Raw genomic sequence first — 25,346 nt, 5'->3', positions numbered from 1 at the left:
ATCTCAGAAATGCCTGTTTTTGACCACCCCTCTGTATTTTAGGTATACAAATCTTAGGAGTCCAATTAGATGAGGGGAATAAAAAACCTCTCTATTACTAGCTTCCCTAGAGGCCAAAGTACATATGAAAATGCTTATTTTGATAAATTCCCAGTACAGGTAAGTTGATGAAGTAACCAAAAAGATTTTTTCTCAGCTTTGCTCCTTGCTGTTTGACTGTTACACTTGGTTTATGGTTTTGTAGCAGGTTAGGTGGAAGAGAATATTTCTCATTTCCTGTGTTTCTGCTACAATGTTTTTATGTACTGGGCAGCATGTGGTGTTAGGTGATTCTGAAGACAATTTTGTATCTCTGTAATAAAGAAGTTCATCCGGAGTGTCTCTGCAGTTTTGGTTTCCCATTGCAACAATGTGTTGCAGTGGGATGTGTCCAGTGAAAGTGTTATGTGGGAATTTGTGATGATGAGTGAGGAGAAGCTGAGAGAGCAAGGCTTGTTTGGTGTGGTGAAGATGGAAGGATTGCTGCCTTCAGGCACTGGGGAGAGTTTAGAGAAGCTAAGGTGATTTTTCAAGGTGCACGGTTGTAGGACAAAAGGCAATGGGACCAACATTCAACAAGATGAATTCTGCTTAGATACCAGGAAAAATGAGAGGGAAGAACCAATTGATGTGTATGGCTGGAGGTATTAATCTGGCAGTGTGCTAAGAAGCTATCTTTAAGGTAGTCCTGTGCTGGTGGTTGGACTGGGTATCTTAACAGGTTCGTTTAAATCTATATTAGGCTTAGTTGAATAAAATCACAATGTCCCAGTTGGGCTGTGCTGGTACAGCTTCAGTATAGACAAGTCCTGATGTGGATGACTTTTGTTTATTTGGACAGGTACTGAAGGAATATTTAACATGCCAGCTGGTAAAGACCAAACAGTAAAGTGTGCCAAGGTGTCTGGTGAAAATTGTTCTGTTTTAACCACATGGAAATGTAGGTTTTACATTTAATTATGAAAGATACTGTTTTGTAAAGCAAGGTATAGAGCAAGACAGTAATGATGATTCTAACTTTTATTGTGTTGGCCTGTGTATGTCTAACTTCTGTACATCTGATATAGATGATGTATTAACTTAAATTTCTATTAGTTATAAAGCAAATAGTTGGTTATTCATTCTGGACTTCTTGTTATGTTTTTAGATTTTGAAGAATTTTACAGCTGTTCATCTCTCCTATGTGGAATTGAAGCAAATGGGTCAGCAGCAGATTGGAAGTTACCCTGTTCACTTTCACCTTTGTGGGGATGTGGATGAAAAAGGAGGTTATTTTTTTAAGACGTACTTGGAAGGTCTTTCCATTCATCACTGTTTTTCCAGATGTGTGACTGTTCATGCAACTAATGGCTTGCTGGTAGGTGCAAGGAGAGTAAAACATGAGGTTGAAATAAATATTTTAAAGAGCATTTAGAGCAAAAAAAAATCCGCTCCCTTCTTCAAGTTTAATGCTCGGCAATGTCTTTGGGTTTTTTTGTGGTTTTTTTTTTTTTAATTGCAGTGAATAAATAGACAAGTGCAAGCAGTAACTTAGCTTTTAACAGATCTCACCGTTCTGTTTTCTCAGATTCTTCCAGGCAGCTAAGCTCTCCAGACATAGTGGTGTGTTTGTAAGGGATAAATAAAACTGTAGTCTTGAATCATCTGAACTGTTGATACTGAAGCTTCGCTCTGCAGCTGTGCCAAGACCCTGCTGACATAATGAACTTGTATTTCGGCAGATAAAGGACACCATTGGCTATGACACACTAGGTCACTGTTTCTTCATAGAAGATGGCATTGAGCAGAGGAATACTTTGTTTCACAACCTTGGACTAGTCACGAAACCAGGCACTCTTCTTCCTACAGATAGAAACAGCAGCATGTGTATTGGTATTAGGGATAAAGTGTATGGAAATTACATCCCAGTGCCAGCCACAGACTGCATGTGAGTATTTCGTGGTGAAAAAGTAAAACCAAGCTAGCTGCGGCAATTAAAGTGCTGATGATCTCTTTACAATGTACAGATGGGAACATTTTAATGTATAATTTAATGAATGCAGGTGCCTTAAATGTATTCACATAGTAGTGGTATTAAAAAAAAATAATTAACATGTCAATTAATCTTTTATTCAAGAGGAAAAATAAGTTGGTTTGTAGGAAGATTGTTATTTCTTGCTATACTTTTAAAATAAACTTTTAAGGCCATATCTCCTATGTGAAGGTGTTTACATTCTCAAGTTGACAGTGCTAGTTTTTCTGCTTACTTCTAGTATCTTGTAGAAGCTTATTAAACAGTTTATCATTGCATGGACTATCTGAACAACATGGAATAAAATGCTGTGCATTGAACCAAAAACATAAGTGTTTTTTTACTTGTAAATGTGGAGGAGAGGGGGTGTGATTTGCAGTTCATACGTGAAGCAGTGAGTTCAGACAGTTTAGCTTTTTATGTTCTTGTTATGAAATGGAGATATTTCTGTAGGAGCTAGAACTTTTTCATAATCTCTTTTTTAAAAATAATATTGCAGGGCAGTTTCGACATTCTGGATTTCTCATCCCAACAATCATCTTATAAATAATGCTGCAGCAGGTTCCCAGGTGAGGTTTATGGATGTAATTCAACACAAACTATTCATGCCACTGATATTTGTAAAACCTCTAACATTTACACTGCCAAAAAGAATTTTTTTTTTTTTCTTTTTTATATATTAATACGGTCTGTTTACATTTGACAGCATATTTGCACTAAAAGCGCAGCATCTAGGTATGCATTATGAGATGCCAAAAATCTTAGTTCTGGCAGGAACAGAGGAGATCTCTTCCTCTGTAGATAATAGACCTGACAGTAGCATCATTGTGTGCATATAGAAATAAATCCCTTTATTTCTAAATAACTAGTGCATTTAATATTTAAGCTTCTGTGTTTTCTGTAGGTTGTCATGAGCTTACTCTGGGACTGCTCTGCAAGATTTGTCTTCATAGCTGTAGTCACTGGAATGAAAAATTACTACAAAAAATGTTGATTGTGTAAGAAACACAAAAAACTGACTATTACTGTCAGTTGCTAGTTATTTGTTTCCCAACAGTGACTGCTGACATGTTTTTTTACTTGTGAACTGTATATTCATGGAAATCTCATCACAGCTGCTTGCAAAGTAAAGCTGAAGTTCTTGGTATATGTTGAGGAGGGAGCTGGAATCTGCTCCACTTCTACATTGGATGAGAGGCTGAGATGTGCATGGTTTTGAGTGGGCTATTCTGAAGACATCAGTGGGAATAGAAAACAGGAAAGATTTTTATTGTTGTAAAAACTTCAGTGCTGAAAGTGGCATATGAGTGTGTGTCAGTGTATTCTTAGGGACAGAATATGTAACACATTGATACTAATAGGACAGAATTAAAAATATGTAAATGAGTTTAAATATCTAGAGTGTTGTAAAAATTGAGAATTTTTTTTTTCTGCTTTTTTGTGTGGTCTGGCTTGCCTTTTTTTATCTTCCAAACTTTTCTAGTTGATTCTCTACTACTAAGAAGAATCTGGACACATGATGTCTTTCCATTTTACCTGCTTTTCCTTTATCTTGTTCTAGCATTGATGGCTAAATTAAAGGAAATGGCTTTCTTATTTTGCTGCTTAAAACCTACAAGGTCTTTTTCTGCCTCTGTAGTGTATCCCAGTAAATGTTACTTCCTTTTGTTACCAGAATGTGCGTGGTCAGAGTAAGCATTTGTGTGTGTTACGGACTTTTGCCACTCTGAGATACCTGATGTGTAAACGCATCAGTAGAAACTGACTACAGCTTATTCTGTGTCAGAATACTTCAACTGTCTTGGTACAGACCCTACACTGTAGAGTCCTGGTGTAGACTATAGCAATTCACAAGCAAGTAAAATAATTCCATTGTCCCTCCCCTGCTCCTTCATTGCACAATGAAGCCTATTGTATCAGCAATAAATATTTCTTTTGTTTGAGCAGTATATGGGGTTGATGGACCTCTTTCATTTTTCTGAATGCTTATGAGTGCTTAAGGAGCTTTTAAGCATATTAAAACTTTTTTTCCAAGCAATGTTTTGGATAAAAATTGCTTGAGTCTGCCAAGCACAGAGCTGTACTTAATTATATGTAAAGTAAGAATTTGGTATTTCTTTATTAATGGAACATCTACGTTAGCTTTGGAATTGTTAATCACCAGAAATGTCAAAGTGTGTCATCATTATGGATGGGAATATGTTACTGAGAAGCAGAATTTCCAGGACTATTTGGAAAAATGAGTATATTCTCAGAGTTGAATGCATAAAATCTTTTTAAGCCAGAGTGAACTGGCTTCATCCAGGTTTCCTGAACAAGAGTGATGACTATTTGTCATGCCCTGGAGCACTCAGTTTGCATTGTTTCTACAGCTACTGTTTAACCCTTTAATGTGTCTTTTGCAATGTTTGTTTGTTTGTTTTTATCTTTTAAGGGCACAGGTCATGTTGTCAGGTAAAATTTTTCATGTTTTTAGGTACCTGCTATGCAGGTGCTGTTGTGATGCTACCTATTGTGAAACCCAGATTTGGTTGAAAGGGGAGCTTTTATGGGTCTCGTCTAGCTTCTTTTAAGAGCGGGGATGTTCAAGAAATGGAGAAAATGAACAATGCTTAAATTATTACTGCATATTATTGGCAGAGTGTTCCGAACTGGCCAGACTTCTTGATGTGCTTTTTTCTGTCTTCTGAAAGCTCTTGTGGCTTTTCAGCTGTGTCATTAAATTCTGACGTGAACAGAGATGAAAAAACCTTAGTCAGACTGTAACAGTAAGGTGGAGATTTGAATATTTTACTGTAAATGGCATGATTTACGAGTAAAAGAAGGGAAATGAAGTGTGTGATTAAGCTGAAATACAAAAATTACATTAACTGACACTCTTCTGGTTTGAAATATTAGCAAATCTTAAATGTGAAGTTGTTACATGGTTTCACTGAGGAGCAGAACACTTTTTAGTGCCTATTCACTAATATATAGCCTTATTGGCAAACTTCTACTTTAATACTGGGTAGTTGTTTGGAGATTTTATTTTGAGAAATATATTATATTGTGAACAGTTTGCTTGGGCTGTGTTCTTATTCACCTACTAAGTTAAAATATTCAAGTTCAACTTAGTATCATCTTGTGATTAAATATATCAGCACTGATAATAGTATGAGACTCACTTATAAGTGTCATCATTCTCTCCTTACCTGCAGGATGCTGGAATATGGTATTTGTTCCACAAGGTTCCTACAGGAGATTCTCATAGTTTAGCCATTGAAACAAAGTCAGAGCTTACACCCCTGGGAATCTTCTATAACAACAGGGTTCATTCTAATTTTAAGGTAAGGTACTATTTTTTAAAAAGTTCTTTATTTGTAACTATTTTGTATTAGATTTGTCTGCTTGTATTTTAAGCTGATTACATGATGGATTCATCCTGTGTTTGCCCTGCATGGTTCTACTTAGGTATTGTAGAGCAGTGTATAATCAGCATCTGTGTAGTTTCATGCCATGTTTTGAGTATTCACTATGCTTAATGTCCTCATAAGGTACAGACGACTGAAGTCAATTAATACTTCTAATGAAATACATTTTCTCAGAAGTAGCATTTCAGATGCTTCTCTTGTAGTGATGATGTGGATTTTCTGCTCTGAAGGTAGCTGATCATTGAAGCGTCGAAGTTTATTACAATTGTGATTAATCTAATAGCTTCCTGAAATAGCTGTGCCTTGTTTTCCTGAGTTTCTGATGTACAGTAGCTCACGTATTTGAATATATTGGTGCAGTCTCTGACTAGGGATTAAGCTTCCAGTTTGCCTTCAGGAGCTCGGCCATTTGTAACAGGTTGTTTTGGTTTAGGGTTCTCAGCCTAGATACAGGCATTCAGTATTGTTTTATTAATGGGATTTTAGTATCTTTTACACATTCAGCTAAATGAAGTTTAAGTCCTTAAATTATTTTTTTCATTATTTCATTTGGAATTTAGCTGCTGTGTATAGATGTGTAAATACCATGGCATTTACAAAGCCACCTAACTTTAAATACTTATTTGTGTTTGAAGTTTACGTAATAAAGTTCAGGATCACTGTTGCATTTTTCTCACCAAGTGAAACTGATGTTACGTAACTGTTGGGTGTCTGGGATACCAAGAAATTATGCACTAATGTGTATAGAAGTTGCATTAACATTGTGTTTGGGACTGTGGGGCATTTGTTCGGGTTGGAATTAAAACCTACTGAATACAAAAATGCATTGTAAAGGAAAAAATGCTTCAGCTGCATGGCTTATAATATCTTTAAACAAGGGTAGCTATTTGTGTGCTAAGATTCTATGTTAAAAGAGCAAACGCCACAAGCAGATCTGAGGATCTACTCAGAAGAGTACTCAGTTGTAATAATAATTTGGATCAGAGGTGGAAGTGGTGCAAGTGAGTGGTGTAAGTGTTTGTGTACCTAGTTCAAGTTAAATAACACAAATCCCTCCGTTTCCATTTTCTCAAGCAAATTATTTCATATTGGATTATTGATTTTTAAGTTGATGATTGCTTGGGCAAAAATCAGCTTCAGTGGTGAAGGTAGTTCAAAGTGAAATACAAAGCATATGTTACAGTGGTTGTTGGGTTTTTTTCGGGTTTTTTGTGTGTGTGTTCTGGTTTTTTTCCCATTATGAGAATATTTTGAATTCACCACACAATTGCCTTCCAGATTTTCCAGAACAGCATCTGGAAGTAAGCATAAAACCTCAATAGCTAGATGTTGTGAAAGAAATCTGAAATGAACGATTTTCCATTACTTTTTTGTGTTTGTTTTTGTTGTGTTTTTTTTAAATCCCAGGCCATTCCTTTCTTTTGTCCAAATTAGCATAGACAAATACAAACATTTTTGCCTTAGCCAATATGTCAGTTAAGGCCAAACTGAAGGATCTAAGAGTTTCTAATACATGTATTGAATGCCATGTAAAGTTGAAATTTTATAAATTTAATGTTTATCTTCAGTTTTGGATAGTATGAATTTTCTTTCCTTGCTTATTTCAGGCTGGTCTGTTCATTGATAAGGGTGTTAAAACAACTAATGCTAGTGTTGACGATCCCAGAGAATATCTTTGTTTGGACAACAAAGCAAGGTAAAGGATACTGTCTTTCAAATGAGTGAAAAATGGCAAAGTTCTGAGACTGCTCTTACATTCACTTGAGGAAAAACGTTTTAAAACCAATATAATTATTTCTAAATAATAACCAAACAATTAACTTCATAGATATCGTTTCCCTTGTTTGTTCATCTCTTCTGTGAACAGCAGAGCATGGTTTGCCTTAAAGGAGTTGTCTGTTTCTTCAGACCTCTTGCTCAGGGTAGTTTTCAGGCTCTTAGAAGACAGTTTTAAACATGCCCTACTGTCCCGCTTAAAGTATTTTATGAAACTGCTGCTAAAAGTAAAGTCTTACTTTAAAATCTGCTCTTCTGATTTATGATTCAGTTTTAAAGAATTGTTAGAAAAAGACTTAGTGGAGCCAAATAATACATCTACTTGCCTTTCCTACTGCTGAGCGCATCGTGCTGTACCTTCTAGACTAGGACATCATACCTTAGTGGTACATTTCTGCTGAAGACTATTGGCAGAGATAGTACAATCAATCGTGTATTTATTTATTTTTTTTACAAAGTGAGAGAAAATAATGTAAAGTCTTAAGAAAATTTCAGGTTATACTCTGCCTTGTCCTGAACTTCAAATAAAGTAGCCTGGGGTAGTGGTCAAATGACAATATTGGGTCGCTGTATCCATCAACATTTTTTTCTGACAACTGAGCATTAAAACTTGAAATATAGTTCTTAAGATTATCTTTATTTCTGACACATTTTGAGGATGAGGACAGTTAAATGATAGATGCAGAGAAGAAAATTCCTGATTTTGGTGATACTCGAAACTTTATGAGTTGGAAATTAACAAGCTTGAAGTTTTGACAGAAAACACACATAACCCATTTAGTACTTGAGGATTACTTGGAGTCATAACAGGTAGTTGGGAGGAATGTAGGAGGTGCAAAATGCCCTGTGAGAACCTGTAGTGAGTTGACAGGGCATCAACAGAGAATGTGAGAAACTTGGTGCATGAGATAGACTTTGTGTGTCACAACAGCCAAAGAAGTAATGAGGCACTCTGTAACTACATCTTTGTACATGCAAGCAAACTGGAGGGCTTTAAACCTTAATTGCAACTGTCAAAAGGATTCTCCTGTTCTCCCTTTGCCCTGGGTGGGGTCAGAACAGATTCAAGTTAGAGTACAGGGTGATTGGGATAAGGGACATTTATATCTTTACATGCTTAAAGTGCATTTCTGTAATACTGCTTTAATTATTGGAAAAGACCTTGAGGATCACCAAGTCCAACTGCCATACCTAACACTGCCAAGCCCACCACTAAGCTATGTCCCTAAGCACCACATCTACATGTCTTTTAAATATCTCCAGGATGGTGACTCAACCACTTCCCTGAGCAGCCTGTTGCTGTGCTTGACAACCCTTTCAGTGAAGAAATTTTTCATAATATCCAATCTAAACCTCCCCTGGTGTAAGGCCATTTTCTCTCATCCTGGCACTTTTAATCTGGGAGATACTGAGGTGGGCCTCATTACCACCTCCTCTCTTCCTCTTGTCTGGAATAGATTCCAGCCATAGCTTACTGTATGAGACCATCTTGGTAGCAATGCAGTGTATGTGAGCTGTAATAGCTTGGGTGTGTTCAAAGAAGAAGCATTCTTCAAGATGGGAAGAGTTTGAAAGATTTGAAGGAGCGGTTAAACAAATCTTCAGCCTGTTTTTGGATAGTGAATGTCAGCCCTGTGTATCTTTCCAAAGAGCTTTAGTTCCCTCTATCAGACTTTCATGTTAACGCTGTAGTGCAAGTGGGAGGGGAGTAGTTTGGAGGGAGCAAAAAGGGAAGGCAAGGGGCTAAAAGGAGGTGATGTGCAGCTAAAGAAACTCAGTGAGATGGAGCAAAAAGCCTGTGAGAGTTGCTGGAAAAGACAAGTTTTATGTTCCTCCTTCATTATACTGCAAAAACACTTTTCTAGAAAACAAGCTGCAGAGGCACCTGATTTTGGCTTCTGTCATTCCAAATGTGAAATAGAGTGGATTTTGTCCATCAGATGAGCATGAGTGTTTATCTTTCAGGTGCTCTTAGGCAAAGATATGATACGTGTCAAACAAACATTATTCTTATATGGAGTGTTGGGTTTTTTATCTGTCCCAGGTTTCGACCTCATCAAGATGCAGACCCAGAAAAGCCTCGAGTTGCTGCCCTGATTGACAGATTAATTGCTTTCAAAAACAATGATCATGGGGCCTGGGTCAGGGGAGGGGATATCCTCATTCAAAACTCTGGGTAGGTATCCAGAAGCAAATAGCTGCATGTTGTTAACGTGTTTTCCCTGAAGCTTTGTTTATGGAAGTACATTAGAACAGGGTTATAAGAGAAGATTGTGGCTTACCTTGAGAAGCTTCTGAATAGGTTGAACCACTTTCACACCTTTCTGCTACTTCAAGTGAAACTAGTTTATATGTGGTTAGATGAGAATTTGCCTTAAACAGCAAAAAACTCTACGTGATAAAAAATCTAAAAGTTGGTAACGACCATAAATTTATATGGAGGTATCTGTGGTTTCCCTGAAACTCTTATGTTCCTGCTTAAAATATATAGAAAACTATTAGTTGGGATTTTTTAACAGCAATATTTTTATAAGTTACTAATTGTTCGGTGTTTCTAAATTCCATTAATAGAAAAATTAAGGCTTTCTTCAGTGCGTAGCAGGATATGCTCCTACAGTAGCTTATTACAGGGTAATCCAGGGAACATGACTGAAGGTTTGAACTTTCTTACAGGTTTGCAGACAATGGAATAGGTTTGACATTTGCTAGGTGAGTACTTTATCACTTCTGAGGTTTGGTTTTTTTTGCCTAGAAGCCTTGAAAATATACATCCATCTATTAAAATTAATAGGTATACTTTCATAAGGCTATAGTTTAATTTTTGGGCCCAGTTCAGTGGTGCGAATGATGTTTTAAAGGGCTGTAAAATGACATAGCTGCTGAAGCCTGCACTTTAATTAAATCCGTGCTTGGTTTACAGCACAATTGGCTTCACCAGAAGGGTTATGTTTATCTAGGTATTTTTGGTATTTTATGATTCCTTAGGCAGTTCCTCCTGAACAGCTATAAGTGAGAAATGGAACATAAAAGGTATGAACATTTAGAACAGGCAGAGTCTCTTTCTAACAGTAATAAAAATGCAACTTCAGTAGTAAGCCAGAATTACGGCCATTTAGGTTATGACAAACTGTATCTAGGATTGCAAAAGTGGGCTGTAAAAGTGCTGCATTACAAAGAAAGATAAATATAATGCTCTCTGCATTTCAAACTGCCTGTAATACTGGTAGCAATTAAATTGATCTATGTGTTTTAAAGGAAGTCTATATTGCTTTGCTTGAGCACAGTTACAGAAGTAAAAGTAGGGCTGTGCTTCACTGTGTTCATCTGCTGGAGAGTCTTGGCTAAAAGCTCACCTCTGATGTTGCTTTGATAGTGATGGGAGCTTCCCAAATGATGAAGGTGCCAGCCAGGAGGTATCAGAGTCACTGTTCATAGGTGAGAGCAAGAATTATGGGTTTCCAGGTGGCCAAAATAAATATGCGGGAACTGGAGGAATAGATAAGAAGGCACGGACCCTGCCTAGAAATAGGTAAGTATGTTATGAGCGAAGGAAGTAGAAATGGTAAAAGCATCTTTCTCGGTATTGAATGTAAACACCTTTATTGCTTAATCTGTGAGAGATTAGGAATCTGTTGAAGGTGACATTCTCTTTCTCTTTTTAGCACTTTATGTGGCGCTGTGTCACACATTTTTGCTGAGTCAGTTTTCATCTGGTGATACCACAGGTCACTTTTCCATAGGAATTTAAGTTATCCTGATTCAACATGGTACATTTTTTGACTGATTTAGATAAGTGCAGAATCCTTTACTAAGATCTAACCTACAAGTAATTATCTGTATCTTGCTTTCTTGATACCTTTGAGAGTAAATATATTTATGACACAGTTACAGACTTACCATGCCTTTTGTTACGGGATGCTACAAATATTTGCTTGCATTAACAGAACATTTCCAATCAGAGGCTTTCAAATTTATGATGGACCTATTCACCTTACCAAGTGCACCTTCAAAAACTTTGTGCCAACTCCAGACAGATTTACCAGTGCAGTTGGATTCTTGATGAAAAATCCATGGCAGATGACACCAAAAAACAATATTTCTCTTGTTAAGTTTGGTCCAAATGTAAGTTTGTTACAAGTTTTCTTTTATTCTTGCAAATGGCTTTCTCTTCTTCTTGCTGTATTGAAACTAAACATCCAAGGACACTAGGCTATGTTTTCTATATACCCCTACTCCAGAGTTTCTCTCTTGGTTGGAAGTCACCAAAGGTGTATTCTTTGTCTTCTGTGCAAAAAAAATGATACCATGTTGCAGGCTATGTCTTTCATGACTAATGGTGAAGCTGAAAGGAGATTTTTTTTAAGGTTTGTTATATCCTTAGTGATGAGTTTTCATTTGCAAATATTAACACTGTTGAGAAGGAAGAGCTGTCCTGAGCCTAATTACTAAAAAATCAAGATTTCTGTTTTTCAAGATTCCACTGTCCTTGCCAGAAGGTTATTAATCAACTTTGTCAAATTCCTGTGTTACTGCAGGTGTGCAAATGTTAGTCTCTGGTTTGCCCAGGTAAAAAAATAAATATTTTTTATTGCCAGGTTTCTTTGAAAGCCTTTTTTGGAAAACCTGGTCCCTGGTTTGAAGAAGGAGATCTAGATGGGGACAAGAACTCAATATTTCATGATCTAGATGGTTCAGTGACTGACTATAAGGATACCTATGTGGGCAGAATGGATAACTACTTGATTCAACACCCCAAATGCATTTATATTACAGAATGGAGTGGAGTGGTTTGCAGTGGAACCTATGCACAGGCTAGTATTCTTGTGGCATTCTTTTTGGGGCAAATCTAAAATATCAACAACTTACGGGGGTGGGGGGAGTATAAACCACAGAAATACCTATTACTGGATTTAAACATTCTTTGATGTTTTATAAATACTTCTGTGCCTATTGCCCTTTTCAGCCGGTTGTGTATATTGTGTTCCCTTAGCATACAAACTGGGAGTACCATATTAGATGCTGAAGGTAAAACCAAACAGCTATGCATTCCAGAAGCTCTATGGTGCAGCCCTACCTGCTAAAACATTTTTGTGTCAGAGGTGTTTTCTTCCCCTGGAGTTCTGTCCTTATTTCACAGAGTGTGTTCTAAGGGCATTTTTTTTTTTTCTTCTTTTAAATAGAGATGTAAAATGCCACCATCCAAATACAGATCTCGCATAGGGTTCATTCCCATTCTGGTTCCTATTCTACATGAGTTTGGCCAAATACCGTAGCTGCTTTTCTCTAGATGTATTTGCCCTTCCTCCATTTTTTTTTGTGTGTGTGTAAAATGCACAAAATCTACAAGAGTTTTTCAAATAGGGATCTCCTTCAGGAGATAGTGACATAGTCAGTATCTCAGGGCATCAAATGGCAGCTTTTCAGCTAATACTGTAAAGAATATTTGTCACTATTTAATTTCCTTTTACACAGCATCTGAATCTTTCCTCTTTATTATCATCCTCCTTAACATGATATAGGTTTATGTCCAAACCTGGAATGGACAGAACCTTTCCATGACTGTTGTACGAGATGAGTACCCAGCCAATCCCATGGTTCTTCGAGGTATTAATCAGAGAGCTGCCTTTCAACAGTCCCAGCCAGTAGTGATGCTTCAAAAGAGCTACACAATACATTGGAATGGAAAAGCTCCAAACGTCACCTATCTTTATCTGATTAACTTCAACAAGTATGTTGACTTTCTTTTATGTAATTGAGCCAAATTGAAGTAATGTCCCGCAAGAGAGTTTGTAACAATCAGTGAGACTGGATCTTAGTGGTGACTGTCAATGGCAGCCTTGGCTGCAGTGATCACGAGATGGTAGAGTTCAGGATCCTGTATGGGAGGAACAGAATACCTGGCAGGACCAGAACCTTGGACTTCTGCAGGGCCAACTTTGGCCTCTTCAATCAATTATTAAGAGAAGTCCCATGGGACAGGGTACTAAATGGTAAAGGGGCTTGAGATAGTTGGTCAACATTCAAGGACCACTTCTTGAAAGCTGAGGATCAGAGCATCCCAATGGGTAGAAAATCAAGTAAGGGAGCCAGGAGATCCGCATAGTTAAACAAGGAACTGCTGGGCAAACTCAAGTGGAAAAGAGAATCTATGGATTATGGAAGGAAGGGCTGGCCACTTAGGAGGAATATAGGACTATTGTCAGAGGATATGGGGAGGCAACTAGGAAAGCTAAGGCCTCCTTGGAACTAAACCTTGCTAGGGACATCAAAGTCAATAGTAAGGGAGCCAGGAGATCCGCATAGTTAAACAAGGAACTGCTGGGCAAACTCAAGTGGAAAAGAGAATCTATGGATTATGGAAGGAAGGGCTGGCCACTTAGGAGGAATATAGGACTATTGTCAGAGGATATGGGGAGGCAACTAGGAAAGCTAAGGCCTCCTTGGAACTAAACCTTGCTAGGGACATCAAAGTCAATAGTAAGGGCTTCTTCAAATACATTGCAGATAGAACTAACACTAGAGGCAATGTAGGCCCATTGCTGAATGAGGTGGGTGCCCTGGAGACAGAGGATAGAAAGAAGGCAGAGGTACTGAATGCCTTCTTTGCCTCTGTTTTTACTGCTGCAGACTCTCCCCAAGAGCCCCAGATCCCTAAAGCCCCAGAAGTCAGGATGAAGGAGTTAGCTTTAGTAGATGAGGATTGGTTGAGGGATCAGTTAAGCAATCTGGACATCCATAAATCAATGGGTCCAGATGGAATACACCCATGGGTGCTGAGGGAACTGGCAGAGGTCATTGCTAGGCTACTCTCCCATCATCTTTGGTAAGTCATGGGCAACAGGAGAGGTGCCTGAGGACTGGAGGATAGCAAATGTCACTCCAGTCTACAAAAAGAGCAAGAAGGAGGATCTGGGTAACTGTAGACTGGTCAACCTCACTTCCATCCCTGGAAAGGTGATGGAACAACTTGTTCATGACATATCAAGGATGAGGGGGTCATTAAGAGCAGTCAAGACGGTTTTACCAAGGGAAAATCATGTTTAACCAATCTTATAGCCTTCTATGAGGAAGTAACTAGTGGATAGATGATGGTAGGGTGGTAGATATGGCTTATCTTGATTTCAATAAAGCATTTTACACTGTCTCCCACAGCATCTTTGTAGATAAACTGAGGAAGTGTGCTCTTGATGATCAGGTAGTGAGGTGGATCATGAACTGGTTGAAGGGAAGAAGTCAGAGTTGTGGTCAGATAGGGTGGAGCATTGGGCGGGGAGAAACATGATGAAATTCAACAAGGGGAAGTGCAGAGTTTTACATTTGGGGAAGAACAACACCATGTCCCAGTACAGGTTGGGGGCTGAACTGCTGGAGAGTAGTGTAGGTGAAAGAGACCTGGGGGTCCTGGTAGACAGGAGGATGACCATGAGCCAGCAATGTGCCCTTGTGGCCAAGAAGGCCAATGGCATCCTGGGGTGCATTAGAAAGGGTGTGGTTAGTAGGTCAAGAGAGGTTCTCCTCCCCCTCTATTCTGCATTGGTGAGGCCACATCTGGAGTATTGTGTCCAGTTCTGGGCCCCTCAGTTCAAGAAGGACAGGGAACTGCTTGAAAGAGTCCAGCGCAGAGCTACGAAGATGATTAAGGGAGTGGAACATCTCCCTGATGAGGAAAGGCTGAGGGAGCTGGGTCTCTTTAGCTTGGAGAAAAGGAGACTGAGGGGTGACCTCATCAATGTTTACAAAAATGTGAATGGCAAGTGTCAGGAGGATGCAGTCAGCCTCTTTTTGGTGATGTCCAGAGACAGGACAATGGTCATTGGGTGCAAACCGGAGCATAGGAGTTTCCACATAAACATCAGAAAAACCTTCTTTACTGTGAAAGTGACAGCACTGGAACAGGCTGCCCAGAGAGCTTGTGGAGTCTCCTTCTTTGGAGACGTTTAAAACCTGCCTGGACAAGTTCCTGTGTGATGTGTTCTGGGTGACGCTGCTCTGGCAGGGGGCTTGGACTAGATGATCTTTCGAGGTCCCTTCCAACCCTTAAGATTCTATGATTGGGTCACTTTTTTCTGTTAGTGCACATACTGAAGTATGAAAAGCAAGAGATTAAGCAATAGACCTGCACCTAAAGTTAAACTTTTGTGCTGTACAGTGTCTTTAAGGAAAATCCTTTGGAGAAGAAAATGGGCAAATAGTGAAAGTGAGCAGAAATGGAGTTGAATAGTTGAGCATACTTTATTTTATTGTCAGATAAACTCATTAGATGATGGAAGTATAAAACGAAACATATCCTGACCTTATAAAAGTTACAATAACATTTAATGAACTACTGTGTAAAGAAGGGAAGAAAGACCTTCTGGTTGAAGGTTTGGGAGCTTTTTCTGTTCCTATTACTTGGATTTTGAGTGAACTGCTTGCTGTATATTGTCTTCTAAGTAATTCCTTCAGTGAATCATAAATTTTATTTTGTTTTCAGGAATGACTGGATTCGTGTTGGTCTTTGTTATCAACCAAATACAGATTTTGTTGTAGTATTGGAAACCTTTCAACGGCGGTCATCTGCTCTGTCAAGCAAGGTAGAGCAGTACATGCCTGTATCTTCAATGATGGAGCTTGAAAAGAATCGATCAGACAAGAAGTTTTACTTTGACAACAGTACTGGGTAACTCCTTGTAACTTGATCCTATTGGGAGATGTTTAGCCTTCAAATGACCAGTTTCATTGTGTTAAAAGCAATAGATCCAGACACCTGTATAAGAGGAAAGCTGTTGCAAAGGAGCTCAAAGCCTATTTGAAAGAATACTTCATGTGACTTTGAATATCCAAAATATAGTAGTTAGCACTAAAATATGTTTCCATGACCATCACAGTTTCCACAGCTAATTTTTACTCTATGTCTGGGAAAAATGCGGTATCTAGCATGCTGTACAGCAGTGTCTATTGGAAAGTAACTTAATTTTTCAAAGAAAATTTATGCCTTCTTGCTAAACTGTAAAGCTTAGAAATTTCTAAGAAGTTTTGTGTTCCAAGAGCATTTTAAGAATCTGTTCTCAGCCCTCTAAAAATACTTTAAGGTTGTCATCACTCTTTCAAAAGTACTTCTGGTAGAGACCACCAAGATCATTCTGAGGTTTTAAGACGTGGTCAACTTTGAGTAAAACAAGTCCTACGTATATAATTTCTGTGTTACACAAATGTTGATGTTTAATTTATAATTTCTCTGCTTCACTTTGTTCCCTTATCTGCTCCTTTGTCTAGCCTTTGAAAAGACATTTATGTTTATTTTGTCAATGAGCTACTGTGATACAGTCAAATATATTATTGAAGAATTTCCAGTCTCCTTGTACTGGGAATGTTAGTGACCACTATCCCATAAATTGCATTACCAGACATTTACAACAGTTTAATTATTTTGTCCAGTGCTGGTGGGTGAAGCTGACTAAACAGTTACTGATGGGTAGATACTGCAGAGTTCTAACTACAGTGTTTTCTGTTTCTTGCAGGCCACTAGTTTGATGAGTGGCTGTGCTTTTCAAATCATATGCCTTCATAATTATGTCTCCTTTAATTGTTGGGAATTTGAGTTATGTCACCAGAGAATTCCTAATTCTAGTAACCTGTAAATATTTTGAAAATTTTGAACAATGATGCAGAACTGAATATTGTAATTTCTCTGCTTCATAAAATAATGAAATACATCTTTTACGGTTTAACGTAAATACTTAACTTTCTGGCAACTGATCTGATTCTTTTTCCCCTTTTTGTGTAGATTACTGTTTTTATTTCTTCAAGCCAAATATCATAGGGATGGTCACAGTTATTGCTCATCTCAGGGTTGTGAAAGGATCAAGATTGTGACCAAAGATTCAGCAAAGGGGATCAGTAACTGCATAACAAAAGCTTACCCAAAGTACTACCAAGAACCTGCTGTCACAATGCGGATGCCAGTAAAAACTACTGTACCATGTACAAATTGTGGCACAACTCAGGTAAAACAACATAAGTCAAAACTTGCAAGAACTGCATAGTTGGTGTTGCTGTCTGCTCATTTTAAGGTTGAGTTTTAGGCTTTCAACACAAAATAATGCACTTGCCAGTTTGCAGTGGTCGCATTGTTTATATTCTGAATGCTAGAAAGCAGGGGGGTTTGTTCTTTGAAAAACATTGGTCTCATTTTGAGTGCTAAAGAGAAGGGACATAGATCTGATGTCTATACTACACTATATCTGTACTCTGTGTAGGATAGCTTTGCTCCAGAGGTCTCTTATGTTCTTGCCCAACCTTCTTACTTCTTTCTTGGATGTTTGTTTATTAGCATGAAATTGAAATTGCATTATCTTTTTCAGCTTATAAGCTGATAAAAATACTGAAAATAAGGAATAAAGTAGGTTCCACTATACATAATGACATTTATTAGCATTGCTAGTACCATAAATAATGCTGTTGACAAATGGATGTGTTTGCCTTGGAGTATGTTGTAAATTGTCTGGCATGATAAAGTGTTGAAAACGTGGATATGTGTACTTAAGGTATTTCTTTTTATATCCAGATGGTATTCACCAGCGATCCTCATAGAAACTACCTCCTTGTGCAGATTAATTCATCTGGTAAAAAAGAGTTAGGCAGAGGTCAGCAAGCATTTATTTCTGTAAGTATTCTTTATGGTTTTCTTTTAACTATCTTTCTTTTTAGCACTTTGTATTACAACAGTTATACAGGTCCTACATAATGCTGACCTCAATTTTTTTCCCTTGAGTTAAAAATGTAGCCTCATAGTTTAAAAGCCATATAGTCAAAAAACTGATATTTTAACCTCAAAGTGATGCTCCAAAGCTCCAGTTTGTATTTCAATCCTTTCCTGTAGAGAAAAAAATTGTGACATTAAGAGAGAGTTTAAAATCTTACCTGGATGGACATAAATAAATTTATGGTTGCTTTTGGAAAACAAAGAAAACAAAAAAACCCCACCCTGTTAATTAAATCCATATTGTTGAAATCATTTTTGTGCTAACACCTTGGTGAGTAAAAAAAAAAGCTTTGCTAAGCCTCTTCAAAAGAGCAATTACTATAGAATCCACAAAGTTTTTACCTGTGTTCTGATGTCGTTCTGATAAGCCTAGTGATGTGATAAAAAGGGGTTTACTTTGACTCTCTATTTGCATGCCGACAGAGCCTAACATATGATGCTGAAATAGCATTTGCAGACATCCTCGCATCATAGAGCTTAAAGCATGTATGTGGTTTGCCTTCTGCAATGTCAGTGTCTTAGCTTGGTTGCAATAAGAAAACTCGAGTTGTTTGGACAAACCAATGGCACCTGAGCAGCCTAACCTTAGCAGCTGCAACCTTCTATGGGAATGTATGTGCCATATCCAAAGCAGTAAGAGCACTCTAGAGGAAACTAGGTTGGAACTGGGCTTCTGCAGAGACAGAGTAACTGTACTATTGTCAAGAAGTCCAGGTGGTTCAGTATCTGCATTTTAGCTTCCAGAAGCAGGAGCAGTGACTGAGGCTAAGTCACTAAGTCACCTACTAAGTGACCTACTAAGTCACCTGAAACTTAGGAACTCCCTATAGAAACCAGGAGCTGAAGGCTCCCATGCAATTTCAGAAGTTCCACTGAAAGCCTTCTGTTGAGGGGGAAAAATGAAGAGATGCTAGGGAGAAGCAAGTATTTGTAAGGAAATGAGTGCACTGCTGTGTCTGAACTGGATGAAGATTAACACCAAGTGCAAAAGTGTCACTGTTAAATTCACATTAACTTTAGGAAAGAAATAAAAAGTTATTTTCTCATTTCTCCTCCCATTCAGGTCAATGACACTATGTTTTCCCTCAAGGATAATGGTATAATTATTGTTGTAGTTGATGCCTGCAGTGGCACAGTGTCAGGAAGCAAGTTATTTTCTGGAGTAGACATTAAGCATGTAGATGAATATTTAAAATCTGGAATTCCGCAAAGGTACGTGTAATGACCATTTATTTCCAATAGGTCCTGTAAGCTGTAACTTTGCTCTCTAGTGAGTATTCAAGTAATGATGTCTGTGCAGGAGCACTGAAAGTAAGCAAAATATGTATCTAAGTGGAGGGGAAGGGAGAAACATAGGAGCATTTTAACAGACACTTTAGCCGTGTAGGAGAAAAAAAAGCCACTCAAATTCTAAACACTTAGGATTTTCCAATGTTGCCTGTCTTTCACCACAAAAATAATTGTTGGTTGTTTTTTTAAAAAACTAAATATCATATAATAACACTTTTGCTTAAAACAAGAATAACTTTTTGTTTAATAAGGTCATTTAAGGACACCAACAAGAACTATATGACAAGATAAAAAGTGTCAGAAAAATCAGCATTCTAGTAATCTAATTTTGAATCAGGATCTAAAGTTGATTAATTTTTTAAATATAAAATATTAAACTATATTTAAATAACTTTCATTATTTTTAATTTAAATTTAAAAGTCAGTTGGGAGGATTGGCTGATTCACCTGAAGGCTGTGCAGCCATTCAGCAAGATCTAGACAGACTGGAGACTGAGGCAAAGAGAAAGCTAATGAGGTTCAACAAGAGGAAGTGTAGAGTCCTGCACCTGGGGAGAAAAAAACACCATGCACCAATGCAGATTAGGAGTTGACCTGCTAGAAAGCAGCCCTATGGAGAAGGACCTTGGGGTCCTGATGGACAACAAGTTATCCATAGGACAGCAATATGCCCTTGTAGCCAAGAGAGCCAATAGTATCTTGGGATGTATTAAGAACAGTGTGGCCAGCAGGTCAAGGGAGGTTCTCCTCCCTCACTACTCTGCTCTTGTAAGACCACAACTGGAGTATTGTAACCAGTTCTGAGCTTCCCAGTTCAAGAGGGGCAGGGATATACTGGAAGGAGTCCAATGGAGAGCTATGGGGATGATTAAAGGACTGGAACATCTGTCATACAAGGAAAGGCTGAGAGACCTGGGGCTGTTTAGTCTTGAGAAAAGAAGACTCAGAGGTGACCTTGTGAATGTCTAAATATCTGAAGGGTGGATGTCAAGAATGGACCAGTCTCTTCTCAGTGGTGTCCTGTGATGGGACAAGGGGCAATGGACAAAAAGTGCAACACAGGAAGCATCTTGCTGTGGCGCAACAGAAGGGTTGGGCTCAATCTTCAGAGGTCCCTTCCAACCCTTATGAATCTATGATTTAAAAAATAATCTAGGTGGTTGCTTTTCTAAGTACACTGCCTTCAGAGGGGGTTGACTATTTCCATGTCGTGAAATACCATTTCATGAGTACTCTTAAGCAAGTGGACTATGTGGTCAGCTAGCTGTAAAAGTATGTAGCAAAATATTAAGACAACTTTATTTTTATAGCAGCTGCCCTCTCTGCACTGTTTCTGCTGCAGGTCTATCGTTCTACTGAGCACAAGAGGTGAGGTAGCAGTTCCTAGTAATTTATCAGAAGTCTTAATGTCCCTGGGGACGGCTAAACCACCTTATCTTCAGAGCAACGGTTGGTGGAAATTTTGCATGTTTCTTTGACACCGCCTTAGTCTGTGTGTTTATGTTGGCATGGTGGGTTTCTCATGAGATGTGAAAAGGATGCAGCTGGTGGAGGGTGGTTGTAAGTTTGCACTGGTGTGACTGGCTACATTTCAGCCCTTGTTGAGAGCAGGGGTGGTTAGCCCTTCAGAAGATGGGGCAGAAAACCCTTCACGTTGCCCCAAAGGGAGGGCGTTGTGTGAAGCTTGTTGCAAGCAGAGATGCAAGGAGAAGTTCTTTGTGCCTGTGTGGATTACTCAAAAAGAGCCCCAGGCTTTTTTCCCAAAGCCTGCATTTTGTGCCTCACCCAGCAAATGTTTCTGAACAATCCCCTGTGCCAGGGTCCCTATTTCCTGTTCTAACAACATTTGAAGGTAGAGATGAGAAGTTGTTGGTGTTCTGAGGGATGATCACTTTATAAGCCATGTGGGATAGCTGTCATCCATTCAGGAGCCCTGGCACAAGTCCTGCCTGAGAAAGCAGGTTTCATCACTGTCCTGGGAGCTGTGTCTTCAAGTTAAGATTTCAGAGTATTTAGTACTGAAGATTGAGAAAGGAAATTTCAGATCAGTATTTCCTTGCAAGGTGCACGTGAAGCTGAGAGTGGATTAATGTCCTGAATAATTCGGGGGATAGGCAGAATCTCAGAGGAGTGTGCTGTTCCCTTCCCCAGCCCTTCATGTGTGTTGTGCTTGGATGAGCTCAGCTGGTTCAGTAACATTGTGGTGTTCTTGTCACAGGAAGCCTGGCCTTTCTGGGCTTCAGAGGAAACTTTAAGCCGTCCTGGATTAAGCTGTTTACCAGTCCTGCTGGGCACGGGCTCATTCAGATAGAAAAGTATATCCCTTTGCAACTGGAAGAGTATGGCTGTGCCAGAGCAATCAAAAGCCAACGGAAAGACCTTGAACTTCTGAAGAAGGCTACGCGATCTCATTAAAGACTAAGATATGTACATAAAAGTTGGGGGAGAAAAAATGTGAACTAACTTATTTTTTAATTTATGGCATTTTAAACTATATTGTTATCCAAGTAAATCATGTTGTTGTCTGACAGATGTTTGCCAGCATTGACTGCTTGAATGCCAATCTGTGCACCTTCTAGTTGTACAAAATATTGAAGAATTTATTGGTATTTGTATAAACAGGTTTCAGAAAATTTTTTCAGATGTTTGTATTTACTGTAAACAAGTTCCTTCTTTTTAATACTCCTTTTGTATGTAGGAGGGTGTTTATAAAAGCCTTAAATTTTTGATAACAAGTGCTGAAGTGCATCTTGGATTACTTGAAAGTTTAACATTAAACTCTCCACAAACAGCTTGAATAGGTCATTGTAACTTAATGCATTTTCCCTCAGCTTTTTAGGCATTTTTCTGAGGGTTTATTTAGGAGTCAGCTCAGTTACATTCTCAGTCTGCTTTCCAAGGTGTTAAAAACTGATTTCCTGACTCAAGGGGTTTTAACTGCAGTAAAATGTTTGCTTTGCCATGAGAAAGATGGAGAGGAGGGGGATTCAGAGATCCAGCCCAGGGCTGGGTTAGGTTTTGTGTATCATGAAACAGTTTAACATGGCTGTGTGTACTAGCATGTAATGCAGAGACTGAAATTACTACCCTTCTTTGGGGTCTGCCATGGTGTCACTTATTGAAGGAAAAAAAAAAAATCAGTAAAAGAAAAATTGGCTTCATCCTGGGTCAAACCAGGACAGGATCACTGTTTATTATTCACCCCAAAATATACAGGTGTCTGGAAGAATTACTTCAATAAACCATCTGGGTGTTAAGACTGAAGTCTTTGGTACATCTTGACTTCACATTTTTCTTCTAAAGCTCTTAGCCCGAATGACAAAGCTAAGATACTCTTATTCTCAATTTGTTATGAAACTAAGCTTCTTACTATTGCAGTGATTCTTTTTTTTTTTTTTAAGGCTATCCCAGCTCTAACTTTTAAGCAAATGGAAAGTGCTCTCAGTTCATTCAGGCATGTTTTATCTTTTGCCTTACCTTTGATTCCTTTAATATACTCATGTTGATAATTCCTATTGATTCTATATTAGGTCAAATTGATTTATTTTTATTTTGTTGCAATCATTGGATCCTTTCTGCAGATAGTGTGAAAATAATGTAGTACAACTGAGGCACAGCTGCCCTTTTCCAGGATCCTAGTCTTTGAAATTAAATTTCAGAGACTTTAAAGGTGTTTCATAATAGGGAACAATAGGTGCTGTAGAGCTAAAATGTAACCATAGTTCTAATAAAACTAAACATAGTTCCTTCATCTTGTATATGTTCTCATTCATTGTAGCTGGTATAATGTAACTACCATACAGAGATGCTTTTTGTTTTGAGTTCAAAATGGAGTGACTGTTGGAAATGGAACTATATGCCTGTCTTCTCCAAATAAGTTGATAAACTGTGGGGATTTATTTTATTTTTTTTTGTGTGCTTTAAAGGAGAGGAGGCACAGTAGCAGACCTATGATTCTGTTTAATTAAAATATGCTACCTCAGTGCTACAATTAAACTGCCTGGTCTAGTGTAGTTTCTTAAGTGAGAGGGGAGGAGAAAGGAGCACAACACAAGAGATGAAGTTAACAAATAGATTACTGATGATATTTTTATTGTAAAACCAAGCCAAATGGATGGTTGTGTATTTTGCAGTTTTGATGCACAGTTTCTTATAATGTAAAACAAAACAAACAAACAAAAAAAACCACCAACAAAAAAAAACCCAGAAAACTTAGGGGGAAATGTGGTAAATCTTTAAGACTAGCTATAATGTTTGGTGTTGCTAATGCAGGGCAATGTAATTTAAGTGCTCTGAGTGCAGTATAGTGATAGTGTTTGGGGATTAAAGTGGTTTTAAGACTTGTTTTGTGGTCCTGCTCAGCAGAGAAATACTGATGAAATAGTGACCTTCAGGCTTGTCAAGTTGGCCATTATTTATGAGATTCTGCTGTTCTAAGCCATCTTTTAAAAATTGTACTTGGAAGTGTTGAGAGTATTCTGATGTAGGGCTTACTGATGTACAATTGGACCTGAAGTGAAGTTTTGTTTTTGTGTAAATTTGAACACTTGATAAATTGCATAAATAAATTTTTACATCTGACAAGGCAATAAAATCTTGGCTGTCTTCTGTTCATTTATAAAGTAATTTTGTAAAGTGTATTGTATGAATATTATAATTTATTTCAAACACCAGTAGACCTATGAAATTAATGGATTGCTTCCTACTATTCATTGAGAGACCAGCTGAGAATACTGGAAAAGGAGACGCTGATGGTGACTGAAGTTACAGGCCTGTCTCTAAAGTCTGTTACCTTCAAGTCTATCTGAGCTGCTGAGTTTAGAGTAATTTCTACTTGATGGAGGCTAGTGCAGTGTTTTTACCTACTCAGGGGTGTCTGATCCATGTCTATAACTGCATGGTGGGGGAGTAAAGATGGAGGCAGGCTATGTTGATGGTGCCCAATGGCACAGGACAAGAGGAAGTGGGCGCACATTGAAATGCAGGCAATTACACATGAACACAAGAAAAACCTCTATGGAGTGGGTTGGCAGGCACTCAGATTGGTTGATGAAAAGATGCAGAGTGTTTGTCTTGTGGAGAAGCTCTAATTGACCCTGCTGTGAGACACAGAATGTCCTGGGCCATTTCCAGAGGTAGCTGCCAGGCCAGGTGTTTGTGTGCAGTGAAAATTACCAGTGTAGCTAGCCTCTCTTTTTCTGAGCACACCAGCTGCTGTAGCCTGTCAGGACTGAGCTGCACACTTTTTACCTCATGTCTGAAACAAAATGAGATCTTAACAAAGAGTCATCTCTGCCCCAAACCCAGTCCAAAATGCATTGTAGTTGTGTCTTCATGGTGAGGGTTTGTATACAAATATATTTATTTCCATTCCTTACTCAAATGGTGTCATTCTACAGTGAAGGAATTAAAAAGTCACCAAGTTTAAAGCTCTAATGTAATGCTCTAGAGATTTTCAAGGCATGTATGGGCTCATGTTCTTGCTCCACAGAGTTTTTTGCATTTTATTTTGTAATTGTTAAAATGTTAAAACAACAACAAAGGAATAAATTAACTGCTTGGAACTTGGGTCAGATTAAGTGTACTATAAGTAAGGCATTATGTCTGGCCAAAGGCTCCACTGAGAATCCACTATATGAAGGGCTGTAGATCCATCCCTAAAGAGCTTGCTGGTACGATGGCAAGGACATTATTTAGGAAAAGATAAGAGTTAATTCTGCTTATTGTGGGACTGCAGCGACAGCTGTGGCCCCAGATAACTTCTGACTCAGGACGTAAGTTTTCCTGTCTGGGGCAAGTCCTGTGATTTCCTTTGCTTCCTGTCAACTCCTTTTCACATTGTGTAGGAAGGATGTACATCTGAGGACAGTCACCCAGCTCTGACTGAAAAGCCCAGTCCACTGTGTTTGTATCATAGGGTGCAGTGGTCAATTAAGGTCAAAAGGCTATGTCACAGCTAAATTTGTTGAAGGTGATCCTGGTGTCATCGTGTCCAAAAATCTGTGAAGTGGAAAGAAAGAAAAGCAGTAACTTCTGAACTTCAAAACTGCATTTGTTTTATATTTTCCCAGTAATT

At 38.4% G+C, this 25,346-nt stretch overlaps 1 protein-coding gene across 2 annotated transcripts in view; it reads left to right on the top strand.

Moving 5' to 3' along the window:
- The window catches only part of TMEM2 (transmembrane protein 2), a 36,762-nt gene extending 15,077 nt beyond the window's left edge, over positions 1 to 21,685 (top strand). For both annotated transcript variants that reach the window (XM_009994919.1, XM_009994911.1), the window contains 17 exons: positions 1,187 to 1,396; positions 1,761 to 1,966; positions 2,550 to 2,619; positions 5,248 to 5,376; positions 7,068 to 7,156; positions 9,281 to 9,412; positions 9,910 to 9,945; positions 10,610 to 10,765; positions 11,181 to 11,358; positions 11,832 to 12,047; positions 12,756 to 12,964; positions 15,710 to 15,895; positions 17,003 to 17,222; positions 17,783 to 17,881; positions 19,044 to 19,192; positions 20,613 to 20,719; positions 21,489 to 21,685. In XM_009994919.1, the coding sequence (XP_009993221.1) occupies positions 1,187 to 1,396; positions 1,761 to 1,966; positions 2,550 to 2,619; positions 5,248 to 5,376; positions 7,068 to 7,156; positions 9,281 to 9,412; positions 9,910 to 9,945; positions 10,610 to 10,765; positions 11,181 to 11,358; positions 11,832 to 12,047; positions 12,756 to 12,964; positions 15,710 to 15,895; positions 17,003 to 17,222; positions 17,783 to 17,881; positions 19,044 to 19,192; positions 20,613 to 20,719; positions 21,489 to 21,685 (2,589 nt within the window). The remainder of the gene's footprint in view (positions 1 to 1,186; positions 1,397 to 1,760; positions 1,967 to 2,549; positions 2,620 to 5,247; positions 5,377 to 7,067; positions 7,157 to 9,280; positions 9,413 to 9,909; positions 9,946 to 10,609; positions 10,766 to 11,180; positions 11,359 to 11,831; positions 12,048 to 12,755; positions 12,965 to 15,709; positions 15,896 to 17,002; positions 17,223 to 17,782; positions 17,882 to 19,043; positions 19,193 to 20,612; positions 20,720 to 21,488) is intronic.
- Positions 21,686 to 25,346: the final 3,661 nt, after the last annotated feature.

The sequence above is a fragment of the Chaetura pelagica genome, unplaced genomic scaffold (assembly GCF_000747805.2).
Source record: "Chaetura pelagica isolate M959 unplaced genomic scaffold, ChaPel_1.0 scaffold330, whole genome shotgun sequence".
NCBI classification, from domain to species: domain Eukaryota; kingdom Metazoa; phylum Chordata; class Aves; order Apodiformes; family Apodidae; genus Chaetura; species Chaetura pelagica.
This window is presented reverse-complemented; position numbering and strand designations above follow the sequence as displayed.